This window comes from Pristiophorus japonicus, chromosome 19 (genome assembly GCF_044704955.1).
Source record: "Pristiophorus japonicus isolate sPriJap1 chromosome 19, sPriJap1.hap1, whole genome shotgun sequence".
NCBI classification, from domain to species: Eukaryota; Metazoa; Chordata; class Chondrichthyes; family Pristiophoridae; genus Pristiophorus; species Pristiophorus japonicus.
The window spans coordinates 92536025-92554735 of NC_091995.1; the positions used below are offsets into that span (position 1 = coordinate 92536025).

General features: G+C 50.3%; 1 protein-coding gene across 2 annotated transcripts in view; it reads left to right on the forward strand.

The window, feature by feature from the left end:
* The first annotated feature begins 1975 nt into the window (after positions 1-1975).
* Positions 1976-18711, forward strand: part of LOC139230533 (liprin-alpha-3-like) — a 131878-nt gene continuing 115142 nt past the window's right edge. For both annotated transcript variants that reach the window (XM_070862368.1, XM_070862367.1), the window contains exon 1: positions 1976-2209. In XM_070862368.1, coding sequence (XP_070718469.1) covers positions 1976-2209 — 234 coding nt within the window. The remainder of the gene's footprint in view (positions 2210-18711) is intronic.

Here is an 18711-nt window from a genome sequence, read left to right on the forward strand (position 1 = left end):
TAAATGCAAGTCCCTCTTTCTCATCAGCCGGGCCGTTTACTAACTGTTTGAGGGGTTCTGATCATTTCTGATTTAATCCTGAAACTAATCCGGATACCACAAGCTGGCACTGGCAGTTCGGGAATTTGAATTCAGTTTAAAAAAAAAAAAATCTAGAACAAAATGCCGGTATCAGCGAAAGTGACCATAAAACGGTTGGATTGTTGTAAAACCCCATCTGGTTCACCAGTGTCCTTTATTAAGGGGTGAAACCTGTCGTCCTTACCCGGGCTGGGCCTACACGTGACTCCTGTTCCACACTCGACGTGGTCGACTTAACTGGCCCCTGAAGTGGCCCAGCGAGCCCCTCCGAGAGCCAGATCGTCTCTGGTGACCCACCCAGCCTCACCCTGTACCCACTTTGTCATGTGAGTGCGCGCGCCAAGATTCTGGACGTTTGTCCTGATCGCGGTTTGTGTGGCTCGGTGTCAAATTGTGCTCGATGACGCTCCTGTGACGCGCCTTGGGCCGTTTTACTACATTAAAGACGCAAGTTGTTGTCTTAAGAGGCGGCGAAGCAGTTGGAGAGGCAGGGGAAGGGAATTGCAGTGCGGGATTTCAGGTGGATTGTGGAGAGACTGTGGGCCAAAACCTCGGTGCCTTTCCTCCTCCCGTTAGCTCTCCCTCACCACGGGCGCTAACAGGGCGCGACTGTCTTACCGGCCGGGCTTGGTGCTGGCATCGACTCCCGCCATATTGGGCGGGCGTTTAGCAGCGGCAGAGGTCGTGACATCATCGCCGCGTGCATCGCCCCGGTAGCGTTCCCGACCCGAAATTCACGTTCGCTCGCCGTTCCCCCCCACCCTCCCCCCCCCCCCCCCCCCCCCCCCCGCGGCAGCACCGGGTGAAAATACCCGACGGATTCAGGGGGGGCGGGGATCGAGCGTCCGGCCGTTACCGGGGCGACGATCAAAGGCGAGGCAGCCGATGGAAAATAAAATAAACTTGCCCTGTGTTTTCCCCCCGCCGCCGCCTCCGGGGACGGGGGCCGCGATCGCTCAGCTCGCTGCTCTGAGCGCCGGGCTGATCCCGTGGCTCTCCCCCCCCCCCCCCCCCCCCCCGCTCCCCGGTGGTCCAGACCGGTCCCGTTCCCTTCTGCAGAGTCGGCAGCGTGGGCCTTTCCCTTTAAGTGAGGGAGGGGCCCCTCGGACACGGCAGCGCCGCCGAGGCGCGCGCCCCGTTAGCGGCACCAGAGAGGAAGTGTCGCCGATTGATTTAGCAGCTCCGCTTCCTTCTGGGGGTGGGGGGGTGGGGGAGAGGGAGGGTCGAGACTTTAGCGTCTGGCGCTAACTCTCGCGAATCCTGACTGTCACCGTGCCCCCCCCCCCCCCCTCCAAAACAGGGGCAACACCGAATTTCTCCCCCCTCTGGCTTTTACAATCAATCCCCCCCCCCCACCTCAGATCTTCTCACATGTAAAGCCTCTCTCTTTCGAGTATTGTGGGGTTTTCTGTGCCGAGGTCCAGTTGCCAAGTTTGTAGTCGGCTCCAGCGGTGAGCTGCGTAACCTTGCCAACAGCAATCTGCCGGCTCAGGAGGCAGCCCCCATTGGCTGGGTTGCAATGCAAGAGCAACACAAGAGCCTTGTTCTGGACCAATGGGCGCCATCTCTGTGACCCTCTCAAGTTACATATTTCTGAGTTCGAGTAACTTGTGAAGCACCTAAAACATTTCTTGTACAGCACTTTCTGGAGCAGAGTGAACTTATCTTGTGCATCGACATACTAATGGTTCTGGATCACTTTACATTAATATACATTTCTGTGGTTTTTGTCTTTCAGCGCTAATCTGCCGCGGACTTGCGGTTTGGGGCACGCGCTCACGCGCACGTCGCCGCGACAACGTCCACGATCCCACCGGTCCGCCGTCCCGTCTCTCTGAGGTTTCCGATGGTCTAACCCAGGGGCGGGGGGGGGGGCGGTGGGTGGGGGGGCAAGATGATGTGCGAAGTGATGCCGACCATCAACGAGGACAACCGCCGGGGCTCCCAGTATGGATCGGACGACGCCAACTTCGAGCAGCTGATGGTCAACATGCTGAACGAGCGCGAGCGGCTGCTGGAGAGCCTGCGGGAGACCCAGGAGAGCTTGGCCGGTGCCCAGCTCCGCCTGCGCGAGCTGGGCCACGAGAAGGAGTCCCTGCAGCGACAGCTCAGCATCGCCCTGCCGCAGGTACGGGGAGCGCCTTTTTGCGGGCCTTGCGGTTCGACGGGCAGACCAAACCGCACAATTCTCAAATGGTCGGCGGGGGTGTCGAGGGTTACGGGGAGCGGGCGGGGAAATGGAGCTGAGCCCGAGGTCAGATCAGCCACGATCTTGTTCAATGGCGGAGCAAGGCTCGAGGGGCCGAATGGCCTCCTCCTGCTCCTGTTTCTGATATGTATGTTCTTGTGGTGGGTCAGTGATTGTGGGATTTTATTCGACTCTTTATGAAACTATTCTGAAGTTGAAATTGTATATAGAGCCTTGGTTAGACCGCGTTTGGAGTACTGTGCACGGTTCTGGTCTCTACATTACAAACCGAATCATCATCATCATCATAGGCAGTCCCTCGGAATCGAGGAAGACTTACTTCCACTCTTAAAGTGAGTCCTTAGGTGGCTGAACAGGCCAATACGAGAGCCACAGACCCTGTCACAGGTGGGACAGATAGTCGTTGAGGGAAAGGGTGGGTGGGACAGGTTTTGCCGCACGCTCCTTCCGCTGCCTGTGCTTGGTTTCTGCATGCTCTCGGCGACGAGACTCGAGGTGCTCAGCGCCCTCCCAGATGCACTTCCTCCACTTAGGGCAGTCTTGGGCCAGGGACTCCCAGGTGTCGGTGGGGATGTTGCACTTTATCAGGGAGGCTTTGAGGGTGTCCTTGTAACGTTTCCTCTGCCCACCTTTGGCTCGTTTGCCATGAAAGAGTTACGAGTAGAGCACTTGCTTTAGGAGTCTCGTGTCTGGCATGCAAACAATGTGATCTGCCCAGCGGAGCTGTTCGAGTGTGGTCAGTGCTTCAATGCTGGGGATGTTAGAATATAGAGCCACTGCAGAAGGTGCAAGAAACCAATTTACAAGGATGATACTGAGAGGTTATAGCTGTAATGTATTTGCTTCATGGGTTCTTTGCTTGAGAATTCACAGCAACACATTGCTATTAAGAACTAGTTGATTTATTAGCAAAAGGTTTAACAATCGCACTACACAGTTAGTGTAGCTCACAACCACCTGCCTCATTGTGGATCCCCCGAACCCAACTGGCTGGGGTTTTATTGAGTCTTGTGAACATCACGTGACTGGCTAAGCCACTCCCAACTCAACAGCTCTACAACTATTTTATGTCCTACAATTAACCAAGTGCCCCCACCCCCTCCTTGTTACAGGGGCACAACAACTAGAAAACTGAATAAATTAAATAAAAATTTGGTTGCCGGGGGTGATGATGCACTCCAGTCGCTCGCGGAAGGCCGCGAGCGTACCGGTGGACACCGCGTGCTCAACAGTTCTACAAACCTGTGTGCATGCTCACCGGTGCACACATTACAATAACTAGCAGGAAAGGATGAACAGGCCGGGGCTATTTTCTCTCAAAGAGAAGGCTGAGGGGTGACCTGTTGAAGGCCTTTATGATTATGAAAGGAGTTCGACAGGGTAGACGTAGAGAAGTCCAAAACTAAGGACACAAATATAAGCTAGCCACTAATAAATCTAATACGGAACTCGGGGAACTCGCTGCCACAGGGAGTGGTTGAGGCGAATAGTATCGATGCATTTAAAGGGAAGCTGGATAAACACATGAGGGAGAAGGGAATAGAGGGTTATGCTGATAACGGTCTGCACCTGGTCAGGACCGGAACCAATGTCCTAGTGGGGAGTGTTTGCTAGTGCTGTTGGGGAGGGGTTGAACTAATATGGCCAGGGGATGGGAACCTATGCAGAGAGACAGAGGGAAGTAGAATGGGGGCAGAAGCAAAAGATAGAAAAAAGAAAAGTAAAAGTAGAGGGCAGAGAAACCCAAGACACAAATCAAAAAGGGCCACATTACAGCAAAATTCCAAAGGAGCAAAGTGTGTTAAAAAGACAAGCCTGAAGGCTTTGCCTCAATGTGAGGAGTATTCAGAATAAGGTGGACAAATTAATTGCGCAGGCAGCAATTAACGAATATGATATAATTGGCATCGCGGAGACATGGCTCCAGGGTGACCAAGGCTGGGAACTCAACATCCAGGGGTATTCAACATTCAGGAAGGATAGACAAAAAGGAAAAGGAGGTGGGGTAGCGTTGCTGGTTAAAGAGGAAATTAATGCAATAGTAAGGAAGGACATTAGCTTGGATGATGTGGAATCTGTATGGGTGGAGCTGTGGAATACCAAAGGGCAGAACACGCTAGTGGGAGTTGTGTACAGACCACCAAACAGAAGTAGTGAGGTTGGGGACAGCATCAAACGAGAAATTAGGGATGCGTGCAATAAAGGTACAGCAGTTATCATGGGCAACTTTAATCTACATATTGATTGGACTAACCAAACTGGGAGCAATACGTTGGAGGAGGATTTCCTGGAGTGTATTAGGGATGGTTTTCGAGACCAATATGTCGAGGAACCAACTAGAGGGCTGGCCATCCTAGACTTGGTGATGTGTAATGAGAAAGGACTAATTAGCAATCTTGTGCGAGGCCCTTTGGGGAAGAGTGACCATAATATGGTAGAATTCTTTATTAAGATGGAGAGTGACTCAGTTAATTCAGAGACTAGGGTCCTGAACTTAAGGAAAGGTAACTTCAATGGTATGAGACGTGAATTGGCTAGAATATACTGGCAAATTATACTTAAAGGGTTGACGGTGGATAGGCAATGGCAAACATTTAAAGATCACATGGATGAACTTCAACAATTGTACATCCCTATCTGGAGTAAAAATAAAATGGGGAAGGTGGCTCAACCGTGGCTAACAAGGGAAATTAAGGATAGTGTTAAATCCAAGGAAGAGGCATATAAATTGGCCAGAAAAAGCAGCAAACCTGAGGACTGGGAGAAATTAAGAATTCAGCAGAGGAAGACAAAGGGTTTAATTAGGAGGGGGAAATAGAGTATGAGAGGAAGCTTGCTGGGAACATAAAAACTGACTGCAAAAGCTCCTATAGATATGTGAAGAGAAAAAGATTAGTGAAGACAAATGTAGGTCCCTTGCAGTCAGATTCAGGTGAATTTATAATGGGGAACAAAGAAATGGCAGAGCAATTGAACAAATACTTTGGTTCTGTCCTCACGAAGGAAGACACAAATAACCTTCCGGAAATACTAGGGGACTGGGGGTCTAGCGAGAAGGAGGAACTGAAGGAAATCCTTATTAGGCAGGAAATTGTGTTAGGGAAATTGATGGGATTGAAGGCCGATAAATCCCCGGGGCCTGGTAGTCTGTATCCCAGAGTACTTAAAGTGGCCCTAGAAATAGTGGATGCATTGGTGATCATTTTCCAACAGTCTATCGACTCTGGATCAATTCCTATGGACTGGAGTGTAGCTAAAGTAACACCACTTTTTTAAAAAGGAGGGAGCGAGAAAACAGGTCATTATAGACCGGTTAGCCTGACATCAGTAGTGGGGAAAATGTTGGAATCAATTATTAAAGATGAAATAGCAGCGCATTTGGAAAGCAGTGACAGGATCAGTCCAAGTCAGCATGGATTTATGAAAGGGAAATCATGTTTGACAAATCTTCTAGAATGTTTTGAGGATGTAACTAGTAGAGTGGACAAGGGAGAACCAGTGGATGTGGTGTATTTGGACTTTCAAAAGACTTTTGACTAGGTCCTACACAAGAGATTGGTGTGCAAAATTAAAGCACATGGTATTGGGTAATGTACTGACGTGGATAGAGAACTGGTTGGCAGACAGGAAGCATAGAGTCGGGATAAACGGGTCCTTTTCAGAATGACAGGCAGTGACTAGTGGGGTGCCGCAGGGCTCAGTGCAGGCCCAGCTGATTTAGATGAAGGAATTGAGTGTAATATCTCCAAGTTTGCAGATGACACTAAGCTGGGTGGCGGTGTGAGCTGTGAGGAGGACGCTAAGAGGCTGCAGGGTGACTTGGACAAGTTAGGTGAGTGGGCAAATGCATGGCAGATGCAATATAATGTGGATAAATGTGAGGTTATCCACTTTGGAGGCAAAAACACGAAGGCAGAATATTATCTGAATGGTGGCAGATTAGGAAAAGGGGAGGTGCAACGAGACCTGGCTGTCATGGTACATCAGTCATTGAAAGTTAGCATGCAGGTACAGCAGGCGGTGAAGAAGGCAAATGGTATGTTGGCCTTCCTAGCGAGGGGATTTGAGTATAGGAACAGGGAGGTCTTACTGCAGTTGTACAGGGCCTTGGTGAGGCCTCACCTGGAATATTGTGTTCAGTTTTGGTCTCCTAATCTGAGGAAGGACGTTCTTGCTATTGAGGGAGTGCAGCGAAGGTTCACCAGACTGATTCCCGGGATGGGATGGCAGGACTGACATATGAGGAGAGACTGGATCGACTGGGCCTGTATTCACTGAAGTTTAGAAGGATGGGAGGGGATCTCATAGAAACATATAAAATTCTGACGGGACTGGACAGGTTAGATGCAGAAAGAATGTTCCCGATGTTGGGGAAGTCCAGAACTAGGGGACACAGTCTAAGGATAAGGGGTAAGCCATTTAGGACCGAGATGAGGAGAAATTTCTTCTTCACTCAGAGAGTTGTTAACCTGTGGAATTCTCTACCGCAGAGAGATGTTGAGGCCAGTTCGTTGGATATATTCAAGAGGCAGTTAGATATGGCCCTAACCGCTAAAGGGGTATGGAGAGAAAGCAGGAAAGGGGTACTGAGATGAATGATCAGCCATGATCTTATTGAATGGTGGTGCAGGCTCGAAGGGCCGAATGTCCTACTCCTGCACCTATTTCCTATGTTTCTCTCAGGTGAACTGAAAATGTGATGGAGGAGCATAAACAGCGGCATGGACCAGTTGGGCCTAATGGCTTGTTGGTGTGCTGATAATTCTTTGTAATTATGCATGTAGGTGTACATTTACCACTTGAGGCTTGTTGGAGGGGCAGTCCTGAGGGAGCACCGCACTGTTGGAGGGGCAATACTGAGGAAGTGCCACAATTTCGGAGGGGCAGTACTGAGTGAGTGCTGCACTGTCAGAGGTGCCGTCTTTCGGATGAAACGTTAAACCAAGGCCACGTCCACCCTCTCAAGTGGACGTAAAAGATCCCATGGCACTATTTTGAAGAAGAGCAGGGGAGTTCTCTCCAGTGTCCTGGTTGATATTTATACCTCAACCAACATCACTAAAGCAGATTATTTGGTTATTATCACATTATAAAAGTTCACGGGGTTGGGGGTAACATATTAGCATGGATACAGGATTGGCTAACTAATAAAACAGAGAGTCGGGATAAATGGGTCATTCTCTGGTTGGCAAACAGTAACTAGTTGGGTATCGCAGGGATCGGTGCTGGGTCCTCAACTATTTACAATCTATATTAACGACTTGGATGAAGGAACCGAGTGTAATGTAGCCAAGTTTGTTGACGATACAAAGATGGATGGGAAAGCAAATTGTGAGGAGGACACAAAAATATCTGCAAAGGGATTAAAGACAGGCTAAGTGAGTGGGCAAAAATTTGGCAGATGGTTTATAATGTTGGAAAGTGTGAAGTTATTCACTTGGCAGAAAAAAATAGAAAAGCAAATTATAATTTAAATGGAGAAAAATTGCAAAGTGCTGCAGTACAGAGGGACCTGGGGGTCCTTGTGCATGAAACACAAAAAGTTCCTATCCAGGTACAGTAACTAATCAGAAAGGCAAGTGGAATGTTGGCCTTTATTGCAAGGGTGATAGAGTATAAAAACAGAGAAGTCCTGCTACAACTGTGAAGGGTATTGGTGAGGCCACACCTGGAGTACAGTGTACAGTTTTGGTCTCCGTATTTAAGGAAGGATATACTTGCATTGGAGACTGTTCAGAGAAGGTTCACTCGGTTGATTCCGGAGATGAGGGGGTTGACTTATGAAGATAGGTTGAGTATGTTGGGTCTATACACATTGGAGTTCAGAAGAATGAGAGGTGATCACATCAAACCATATAAGATAATGAGGGGGCTCGACAAGGTGGATGCAGAGAGGATATTTCCACTCATCGGGGAAACTAAAACTAGGGGACATAGTCTCAGAATAAGGGGCCGCCCATTTAAAACTGAGATGAGGACGAATTTCTTCCATGAGGGTTGTAAATCTGTGGAATTCTCTGCCCCAGAGAGCTGTGGACATTGAATATATTTGAGGCGGAGATAGACAGATTTTTGAGTGATAAGGGAGTCGAGGTGTGATGTCTGTAAGCATGTGGATGTGGACGTGTTGTGTACTGCAAGTGCAGGGTTAATAATAAACAGAACCAAGCAGATTTCCGGAGGCTTCCGAGAGAGCTGCCTGCCATGTAGGAAGCTGTGTGTGCTTGTGCTGTGTGAATATATCACACGAGGGTTATGGGGAGCGGGCAGGGAAGTGGAACTGAGCCCATGATCAGATCAGCCATGATCTTATTGAATGGCGGAGCAGGCTTGAGGGGTCAGGTGGCCAGCTTCTATTTCTTATGTTCTTATATTCTTATGTATGCTGTTTGTGGGAGCTTGCTGTGTGCAAATTGGCTGCCGTGTTTCCTATATTTAAAAAAAAAGTAATTCATTGGCTGTAAAGCACTTTGAGACGTCCAGTAGTAGCCGCTATCTAAATGCAAGTCTTTCTTTATTTCATACCGATATATAGGGACAGGTGAACAAAAGCTGGTCAAAGAGGTAGGTTTTAAGGAGCGTCTTGAAGGAGGAAAGAGGCAGAGAGGTTTAGGGAGGGAGCTTGGAGTCCAGGCAGCTGAATGCACGGCCGCCCCTGGGAGACCGATAAAAATCAGGGATACGCAAGAAAGAAAGAAAGACTTGCATTTATATAGCGCCTTTCACAACCACCGAACGTCCCAAAGCGCTTTACAACCAAGTACTTTTGGAGTGTCGTCACTGTTGCAATGTGGGAAACGTGGCAGCCAATTTGCGCACAGCAATCTCCCACAAACAACAATGTGATAATGATCAGATAATCTGTTTTTTAGTGATGTTGATTGAGGGATAAATGTTGGCCCCAGGACACCGGGGATAACTCCCCCTGCTCTTCTTCGAAATAGTGGCCGTGGGATCTTTTACGTCCACCTGAGAGAGCAGACGGGGCCTCGGTTTAACGTCTCATCCGAAAGCCGACACTTACGAGAAGGCCAGAATTGGAGGAGCGCCGAGATCCCGGAGCGTTGTAGGGCTGGAGGGAGGTAGCAGACATAGGGAGGGATTGGTATTGGAGCAGAGATTGGGATCGGACCAGTTTAGCAGATGGACGAAAGAATGGCAGATGGTTTTATACGTAGGTAGCTGTAAGGCTATGCATATTGAAACAGGAAGCAAGAGGCACATGTGTTTGGTTGGCGGCGACATCGTGATCGGGTCATCGCCTGGGCTGTTGAGGTGGGGGTGTGGGGGCGTCGCTAACTCACGATCGGGTGTGGAGGCAGGCAGGCACATCTGTATTTGGTTGCGTTTTGGTTCCCAGATAATCTTCCTCTTTTATTTTCTCTCCCTTTATCCTCCTGTGCAGCTTTCGACAAGCTGTCTCTCAAAGTGGCACCCGCCTTGCTGAGTGGCGGTCTGCCAATCAGGCATGTCTCCAGCAAGCTGCTCCCAGCATTCCTCACTCATCTCCCCCGTCCTTAACGTTCCTTTCCAACACACACACAGCGGAGCCTGTCCGGAGTTAGAGGTTTTCATCGTCTCCGAATAAGGGGTGGCCCATTTAAGACGGAGATGAGGAGGAATTTTCTTCTCCCGAGGATCGTGAACCTGTGGAATTCTCTGCCCCAGAGAGCTGTGGAGGCTGGGTCATTGAAGGCAGAGATGGACCGATTTTTGAAGGATAAGGGAGTCGAGGGTTATGGGGAGCGAGCAGGGAAGTGGAGCTGAGGCCAAGATCAGATCAGCCATGATCTTATTGAATGGCGGAGCAGGCTCGAGGGGCCCTATGGCCGTCTCCTGCTCCCATTTCTTATGTTGTTATTGTTATGCTCATCATAAATGGTCAGACCGAGTACTGTGTGTAATGAGCAAGTGTGAGCTTAGCTCCTTTTATTGTAGTTCCAGAGTGCAGGTGGCTTCGTGCCTGACCTGCTTATATACTGTGCTCCCAAGGGATGCTGGGATCCAACAGGTAGGCCCTCTGGTGGTCAGGTGTGATGCAGATTACAAGGGGTTAAAAACATAACCGTTATGTTCTTTTCAAGCTCTCTGATGTGGTACCTGTAAGCTGTCTTAAGTCTCATAGCCATGGAGATGACACGACCACTGCCTTAAGCTTGGTTTTGACTTCTAGCCCAAGTTCCGCACGTGCTCACTTCCAGGGGTTGGCAAACTGAACCGGTCTTTCTCAGTGGATTGGTGTCCACCGGCAAAGAAAGAAAGACTTGCATTTATATAGCCCCTTTCATGACCACCGGGCGTCCTCAAAGCGCATTTACAGCCAATGAAGTACTTTTTGGAGTGTAGTCACTGTGGGTAATGCAGCAGCCAATTTGCGCACAGCAAGGTCCCACAAACAGCAATGTGATTATGACCAGATAATCTGTTTTTGTTATGTTGATTGAGGGATAAATATTGACCCCAGGACACCGGGGATAACTCCCCTGCTCCTCTTCAAAATAGTGCCACGGGATCTTTTACATCCACCTGAGAGAGCAGACGGGGCCTCGATTTAACGTCTCATCCGAAAGACGGCACCTCCGACAGTCCAGCTCTCCCTCAGTAATGCAGCTGTCCCTCAGTAATGCCCCCTCCGACAGTGCGGCGCTCTCTCAGTACTGCCCCTCCGACAGTGCGGCGCTCCCTCAGTACTGCCCCTCCGACAGTGCGTCACTCCCTCAGCACTGCCCCTCCGACACTGCGGCGTTCCCTCAGTACTGCCCCTCCGACACTGCGGCGTTCCCTCAGTACTGCCCCTCCGACACTGCGGCGCTCCCTCAGTACTGCCCCTCCGACAGTGCGGCGCTCTCTCAGTACTGCCCCCTCCGACAGTACGGCGCTCCCTCAGCGCTGCCCCTCCGACAGTGCGGCGCTCCCTCAGCACTGCCCCTCCGACAGTGCGGCGCTCCCTCAGTACTGCCCCTCCGACAGTGCGGCGCTCCCTCAGTACTGCCCCTCCGACAGTGCGGCGCTCCCTCAGTACTGCCCCTCCGACAGTGCGGCGCTCCCTCAGCACTGTTCTCAGCGTGTCAGCCTCGATATATGTGCTCAAGTCCCTGGCTTGGGACTTGAATCCACAACCTTCTGACTCCGAGGCGGGAGCGCTACACACTGAGCCACAGCTGACGCTGATTTATAAAACCCAGGATCCTGTAAGCCTTTAAAGCTGCTTTCTCAATCTGCCCTGCCACCTTCACCGATTTTGCTCACATGCCCCCAGGTGTTGTTGCTCATCCCTTTAAATAGTGCTGTCAGGGGCTCCTTCCTGCTGGGAAATAGATGTTCAGCTGTTCGTGATCTGGAGACGGTGTTGAAAACGGCAGCATGTGTTCCAAATCCGCACACTCATTGAAGTCACGATTTGCCTCATTACCATTTCTCCAGTGAGAGCAGGTGACAATGAATGTCGGCCTTGCCAGCGACACCCACATACAGTAACAAATTTTTGAAAAAAAGAACAAAAGGTTTCCTTTCCTGGTTATTCCTGCTGCCCCATTTGCCAGCCCGTAAATAATACGACGCACGAGATAGAGGGCACAAGCGGTGTTTGAAAACAAGCAGCAGCCATTTGGAGTCTGAAATCTTGAATTCACCATTCCCGTCAAGACTGACCAGTGTGAATGAAAGTGTACACTCGGCCACATATTGCACAGCATCAAGAGTTAGCTGGACATGTTGGAAATAAAACGTTTGTTTCCAGGGTAATGGTTGATGGATGTTTTTGTGACTGGAAGGATGTTTCCAGTGGGATTCCGCTCAGTACTGGGTCCCTTGCTTTTTGTGGTATACATCAATGATCTAGATTTGAATGTAGGGAGTAGGATTAAGAAGTTTGCAGATGATACAAAAATTGGCTGTGTGGTTGATAATGAAGAGGAAAGTCATGGGCTGCAGGAGGATATCAATCTACTGGTCAGGTGGGCAGAACAGTGGCAAATGGAATTTAATTCAGAGAAGTGTGAGGTGATGTATTTTGGGAGGGCTAATAAGGAAAGGGTATACACGTTAAGTGGTAGGCCACTTAATAGTGTAGATGAACAAAGGGACCTTGGAGTGCTTGTCCACAGATCCCTGAAAGTAGCAGGCCAGGTGGATAAGGTGGTTAAGAAGGCATACGGAATGCTTGCCTTTATTGGCCGAGGCATAGAATATAAGAGCAGAGAGGTTATGCTTAAATTGTACAATACTTTGGTTAGGCCACAGCTGGAGTACTGCGTGCAGTTCTGGTCGCCGTATTATAGGAAGGACGTGATTGCACTAGAGAGGGTGCAGAGGAGATTTACTAGGATGCTGCCTGGAATGGAGAATCTTAGTAATGAGATTGGATAGGCTGGGTTTGTTCTCATTACAACAGAGGATACCTCATTGAGATGTACAAAATATTGAGGGGCCTGAACATAGTGGATAGTAAGGGCCTATTTCCATTGGTGGAGGGGCCTATTATGAGGGGGCATAGTTTTGAGGTGGTTGGTGGAAGGTTTAGAGGGGATTTGAGGGGGGCTTCTTTACGCAGATGGTTGTGGAGATCTGGGACTCGCTGCCTGGAAGAGTGGTGGATGCAGAAACCCTCACCACTCTTAAGAGATGGTTGTATGGGCACTTAAAGTGCTGTAACCTGCAGGGTTACGGACCTGGAGCTGGTAATTGGGATTAGACTGGATAACCTTTTGTTGGCCCACGCAGATATAACAGTAAGTACTGCAGGGAATCGAATATGGCCAGGGTGATCTGCTGAACTAGTTTTGATCGTCTGGATGGGTTGGAGAGGAATTTTCCCAGATTTTTGTTCTCCCTAAATTGGACTGGGTTTTTATCTGGCTTTTGCCTCTCCCAGGAGATCAGATGGCTCCAGTTGGGGTGGAGTGTAGAATGTTTCAGTGTAAGGGGTGTTGCAGTTGTGTGGGGCGGACTGGTTGGGCTGGGTGCTCTTTGCCTTTCCGTCATTGTTCATAGGTTTATATGTAACCTTCAGGGCTGCTGACCGAGGGCCGTGCGGCTCTTTGTCGGCCGACGTGGTCACGATGGGCCGAAATGGGCCTCTTTCTGCGCTGTAAATTTCTATGTTTCTATGTTTACAGGAGACAAAAACCTGTTTAATCAATGCAGGAAACCAAAGGAACATTTTGCTTAAAGGTGATGAGGAGTTAACATAAGATAGGAGCAGGAGTCGGCCATTCGGCCCCTCGAGCCTGCTCCGTATGTTAACAAGATCATGGCTGATCTTCTGCCTCACCTCCACCTTCCCACACTATCACTGTATCCCTTAGTTCCCAAAAATCTACCGACCTCTGTCTTGAATTTACTCAACGACTGAGCATCCACAGTCCCCTGGGCAGAGAATTCCCAAAATTCATCACCTTCTGAGTGAAGAAATTCCTCCTCATCCCAGTCCTAAATGGCCGACCCCTTATCCTGAGACTGTGACCCCCTGGTTCTAGACTCTCCAGCCCGGGGGAAACATCCTTCCTGCATGGTACTTGGTAGCCGGTTAGAGGGCACTTGGTAGCCGGTTAGCTCGATTGGTTAGAGCGTGGTGCTAATAACGCCAAGAGCGTGGGTTCGATCCTCGTACAGGCCATCCCAAAATTTTAATTCTTATGTTACTTATAGTCCACGGCCAGATCAGCCATGATCTTGTTAAATGGCGGAGCAGGCTCGAGGGGCTAGATGGCCTACTCCTGTTCCTAATTCTTATGTTACTTATGTTATGCCGAATTTGCGCACAAGCAAGCTCCACAAACAGCAATGTGATGATGACTAAATCATCAGTTTTTGTTCTGTTGATTGAGGGATAAATATTGGCCCAGGACAGGATGGGTGTAAAAGATCCCACGGTGCTATTTCGGAGAAGAGCAGGGGGAGTTCTCCCCGGTGTCCTGGGCCAATATTTATCCCTCGACCAACATCGCTAAAATGACATGATCTGGTCGTTCTCTTGATCCTGCGTGTGGGAGCTTGCTGTGCGTAAATTGGCTGCCACCAATGTTCCCTCTTTTTTTTTTGATATGGCGACCCATTAATTTTGCATCGGAAAAAGCCGGTCCCGGGGTGCGTGGGACTGACAGAGGTACGCCGTGCACCTTGTAGGGAATGTACAGTGACTACACTTCAAGAGTACTTCATTGGCTGTAAAGCAATTTGGGACGTTCTAAGGTGATGAAAGGCGCTATATCAATGAACATTTTTCCTTTCAGTTTGTTCTGGGGGCTATTAAATTTTAACTGTGCTCACCATCTCAGTCCCATGAACAATATCGACGCTTCTCAACACACACTATAAAATAAAGACCTGGAACATGTCTCCCCGTGTCCTAACTCGCACCAAGCGGGACTTGGTGCGAGTTAGGACACGGGGCAGTGAGCACAGGGGGCGATGGGTGAGCGGGACTTGGTGCGGGTTAGGCCACGGGCAGTGAGCACAGGGGGTGATGGGTGAGCGGGACTCGGTGCGAGTTAGGACACGGGGCAGCGAGCACAGGGGGTGATGGATGAGCGGGACTTGGTGCGAGTTAGGACACGGGGCAGCGAGAACAGGGGGTGATGGGTGAGCGGGACTCGGTGCGAGTTAGGACACGGGGCAGCGAGCACAGTGGGTGATGGGTGAGCGGGACTTGGTGCGGGTTAGGCCACGGGGCAGCGAGCACAGTGGGTGATGGGTGAGCGGGACTCGGTGCGAGTTAGGACACGGAGCAGCGAGCACAGGGGGTGATGGGTGAGCGGGACTCGGTGCGAGCTAGGACACGGAGCAGCGAGCACAGGGGGTGATGGGTGAGCGGGACTCGGTGCGAGCTAGGACACGGAGCAGCGAGCACAGGGGGTGATGGGTGAGCGGGACTCGGTGCGAGTTAGGACACGGAGCAGCGAGCACAGGGGGTGATGGGTGAGCGGGACTCGGTGCGAGCTAGGACACGGAGCAGCGAGCACAGGGGGTGATGGGTGAGCGGGACTCGGTGCGAGTTAGGACACGGGGCAGCCGAGTTTTGGATGAGCTCAGGTTTGGAACATGGGAGGCCGGCCAGGAGTGCTTTGGAGCAGCCAAGTCCAATAAAAACACATTTCTCTTTGCAATTACTTCCTTCGAATCTGGAACATTAATTCCTGGAATTCTCTTCTCTGAATGCTACTCGATGCATCAATGGCCCTTTTTAAAGGTAGGATGTTTGCACACAATCTTCGATGATCTATGTGAGATTAGAATGACCTGCTTCGACTTGTAGCCAAATACTCAGTCAACGTTTGTTTGATGGTGTTGATGACAGCTTCGCGATGACTGGAAGCGTTCCACTATAATCACAACCAAATCCTTTGGCTTTTCCTTCTGTGGTAATCAACCATGCCGTACATACCCCCCTCGAGCCTATTTCGAAATTGTTGTGTCTATCATTTTATAGTTGGCACCTTGTAGTGGCGTGCCACCTCTGCGCTCTAAGGTACAGCGCGTGCTGCTGCAGGAGAGCGACTGGATTTGACGTCACCCAAATCCAGGTCGCTGATTGGAGCGTGGGCTTGCACAGCAGGAACGGCGAGGTCGGGGCGAAGGAGCGGCGAGAGTTCGGTGAGCCATGTGATCGGGGGCCCGGGAGAGGCGCGAGTTCGGGGCCCAGAAGAGGCGAGGGCCCAGGGGCAGCACGGGCCCAGCCCACACTGTGCGATATGTGCGCGCACTAGGTCCGTGCAGCAGAGCTGGTCTCCAGTCGTCCTGGTTAACCCTTGCCACTGGACCAAGACCTCGCTCTGTCAAGCCCCGTGTGGTGGCTGGTGTGCAATGGCCACCCCACGTTAAAAAAATCCACGCACAGGCATCTTCCACCCTTCAAGTTATAGTTCGGGATCCGGAATATTAGGTCTTTGGAATTCTCTGCTCTAGAGAGCTGTGGAGGCTGGGTCATTGAATATATTTAAGGTGGAGATAGATAGATTTAAGGATAAGGGAGTTAAGGGTTATGGGGAGCGGGCAGGGAGTTGAGGCCAAGATCAGATCAGCCATGATCATATTGAATGGCAGAGCAGGCTTGAGGGGCCCAATGGCCTACTCCTGCTCCTATTATCTTCTTATGACGCAAGGATATCCAGAATATTAGGTGACCCCATCCCTTTTTGGCGTGGAAGCAAGTCATCCTCGATACGAAGGATCGCCTATGATGATGATGATAGTTGGCACCAAAACACGAAGTCACCTGCTATTCTGGATACCCTTGCGTCATAAGAAAATAAGAAATAGGAGCAGGAGTCGGCCATTGGGCCCCTCGAGCCCTGCTCTGCCATTCAATAAGATCGTGGCTGATCTGATCATGGCCTCAACTCCGCTCCCCATAACCCTTGACTCCCTTATCCTTAAATCTATCTATCTCCACCTTAAATATATTCAATGACCCAGCCTCCACAGCTCTCTGGGGCAGAGGATTCCAAAGATTCATGACCCTCCTGAGAGAAGAAATTCCTCCCCATCTCTGTTTTAAATGGGCGACCCCTTATTCTTAAACTATGCCCCCTAGTTCTAGATTCCCCCACGGGGGGAAACATCCTCTCTGCATCTACCCTGTCAAGCCCCCTCAGAATCTTATACGTTTCAATAAGTTCATAATACGTTCAAAACTCCAAAGAGTATAGGCCCATTGTCACATTCTCGCAAGTAGATTACTAAGATTAATGGTCGGGTTGAAAGTTGCCGATTTGCTGCTGATTATTGAGAAATGACCACATTGTACATTGATGTGAATAACCTGTCTGGGATCAATTGCCAGGATAGATGGAGTCTTCTGCCACACTAAGTTACAGGGGTTGCAAAGTCCCATGGCCAGCATTTATTGTCCATCCCTAATTGCCCCTTGAGAAGGTGGTGGTGAGCTGCCTTCTTGAACCGCTGCAGTCCGTGTGGTGAAGGTGCTCCCACAGTGCTGTTAGGGAGGGAGTTCCAGGATAGTGACCCAGCGACGATGAAGGAATGGCCGATATATTTCCAAGTCGGGATGGTGTGTGACTGGGAGGGGAACGTGGAGGTGGTGGTGTTCCCATGCGCCTGCTGCCCTTGTCCTTCTAGGCGGTAGAGGTCGCGGGTTTGGGAGGTGCTGCCGAAGAAGCCTTGGCGAGTTGCCGCAGTGCATCTTGTAGATGGTGCACATTGCAGCCAGGGGGCGCCGGTGGTGGAGGGAGTGAATGTTGAAGGTGGTGGGTAGCGTGTCGATCAAGCGGGCTGCTTTGTCCTGGATGGTGTCGATCTTCTTGAGTGTTGTTGCAGCTGCAACTCATCCAGGCAAGTGGAGAGTGTTCCCTCACACTCCTGACTTGTGCCGTGTAGATGGTGGAAAGGCTTTGGGGAGTCAGGAGGTGAGACACTCACCACAGAATACCCAGCCTCTGACCTGCTCTTGTTGCCACAGTGTTTATGTGGCTGATCCATCATGCAACCATGTGGTGAAGGTGCTCCCACAGCGCTGTTGGGGAGGAGTGCCAGGGTTGACCCAGTGACGATAATATATTTCCAAGCCTGGGTGGTGTGTGACATGGAAAGGAACCTGCAGGTGGTGGTGTTCTCGTATGCCTTCTGCCCTTATCCTTCTGGGCAATAGAGGTCCCGGGTTTGGGAGATGCTGTCTCAAAAGTGGCAAGATAAGGCAGAGGATGGGGCAATATAACTGGTCGCATTGCCCCTGAGCTGAAGGGAGAGAAAATAAAAACACAGAATGCTGGAACTCTCAGCGGATCAGGGCACCATCTGTTAAGAGAGGAAACAGAGTTAACGTTTCGGGTCGATGACCCTTGGTCAGAACCGAAGAGTGTTCGGAAAGAACGGATTCTTAAGGAGCACTGAAAGGGGGAGGGGAAGAAAGAACAAAAGGCGAAGGTCCGTGATACGTTTATTAGAGAGACAAAAGGGATGGTGGCCCAAATTCATATGGTAATGCCAGGAGCCCGAAAATAAAAATATAAGAAATCGGAGCAGGAGTAGGCCATACAGCCTCCCGAGCCTGCTCCGCTATTTAATAAGATCGTGGCTGATCTGATCATGGACTGAGGTTCACTTCCCTGCCCGCTCCCCATAACCCCTTATTGGTTAAGAAACTGTCTATTGTGTTCCTAACACAGATGAGACTGCACACAGGGAGGTTAAAGTAACAGTGACCTCAGTCTTTATTTCCACAGTGAGGAACAGGCCTCAGGGGCTGGCTTATATACAGTGCTCCCAAGGGATGCTGGGATCCCTTGGAACTTCAGGGGATGCGCTCCCTGGTGGCGGAACATGGGAGTGCATGCTTTACAGATGCACAACATCACTCCCCCCCCCTCCTCCCCCCCCCCCAAAGTCAAAGTGAAAACTATTTACAAGGTGAGGCGGTCGGGAGCCTTTCTTTCCCTGGTGGACCGCCTCGATACAAATGTCTG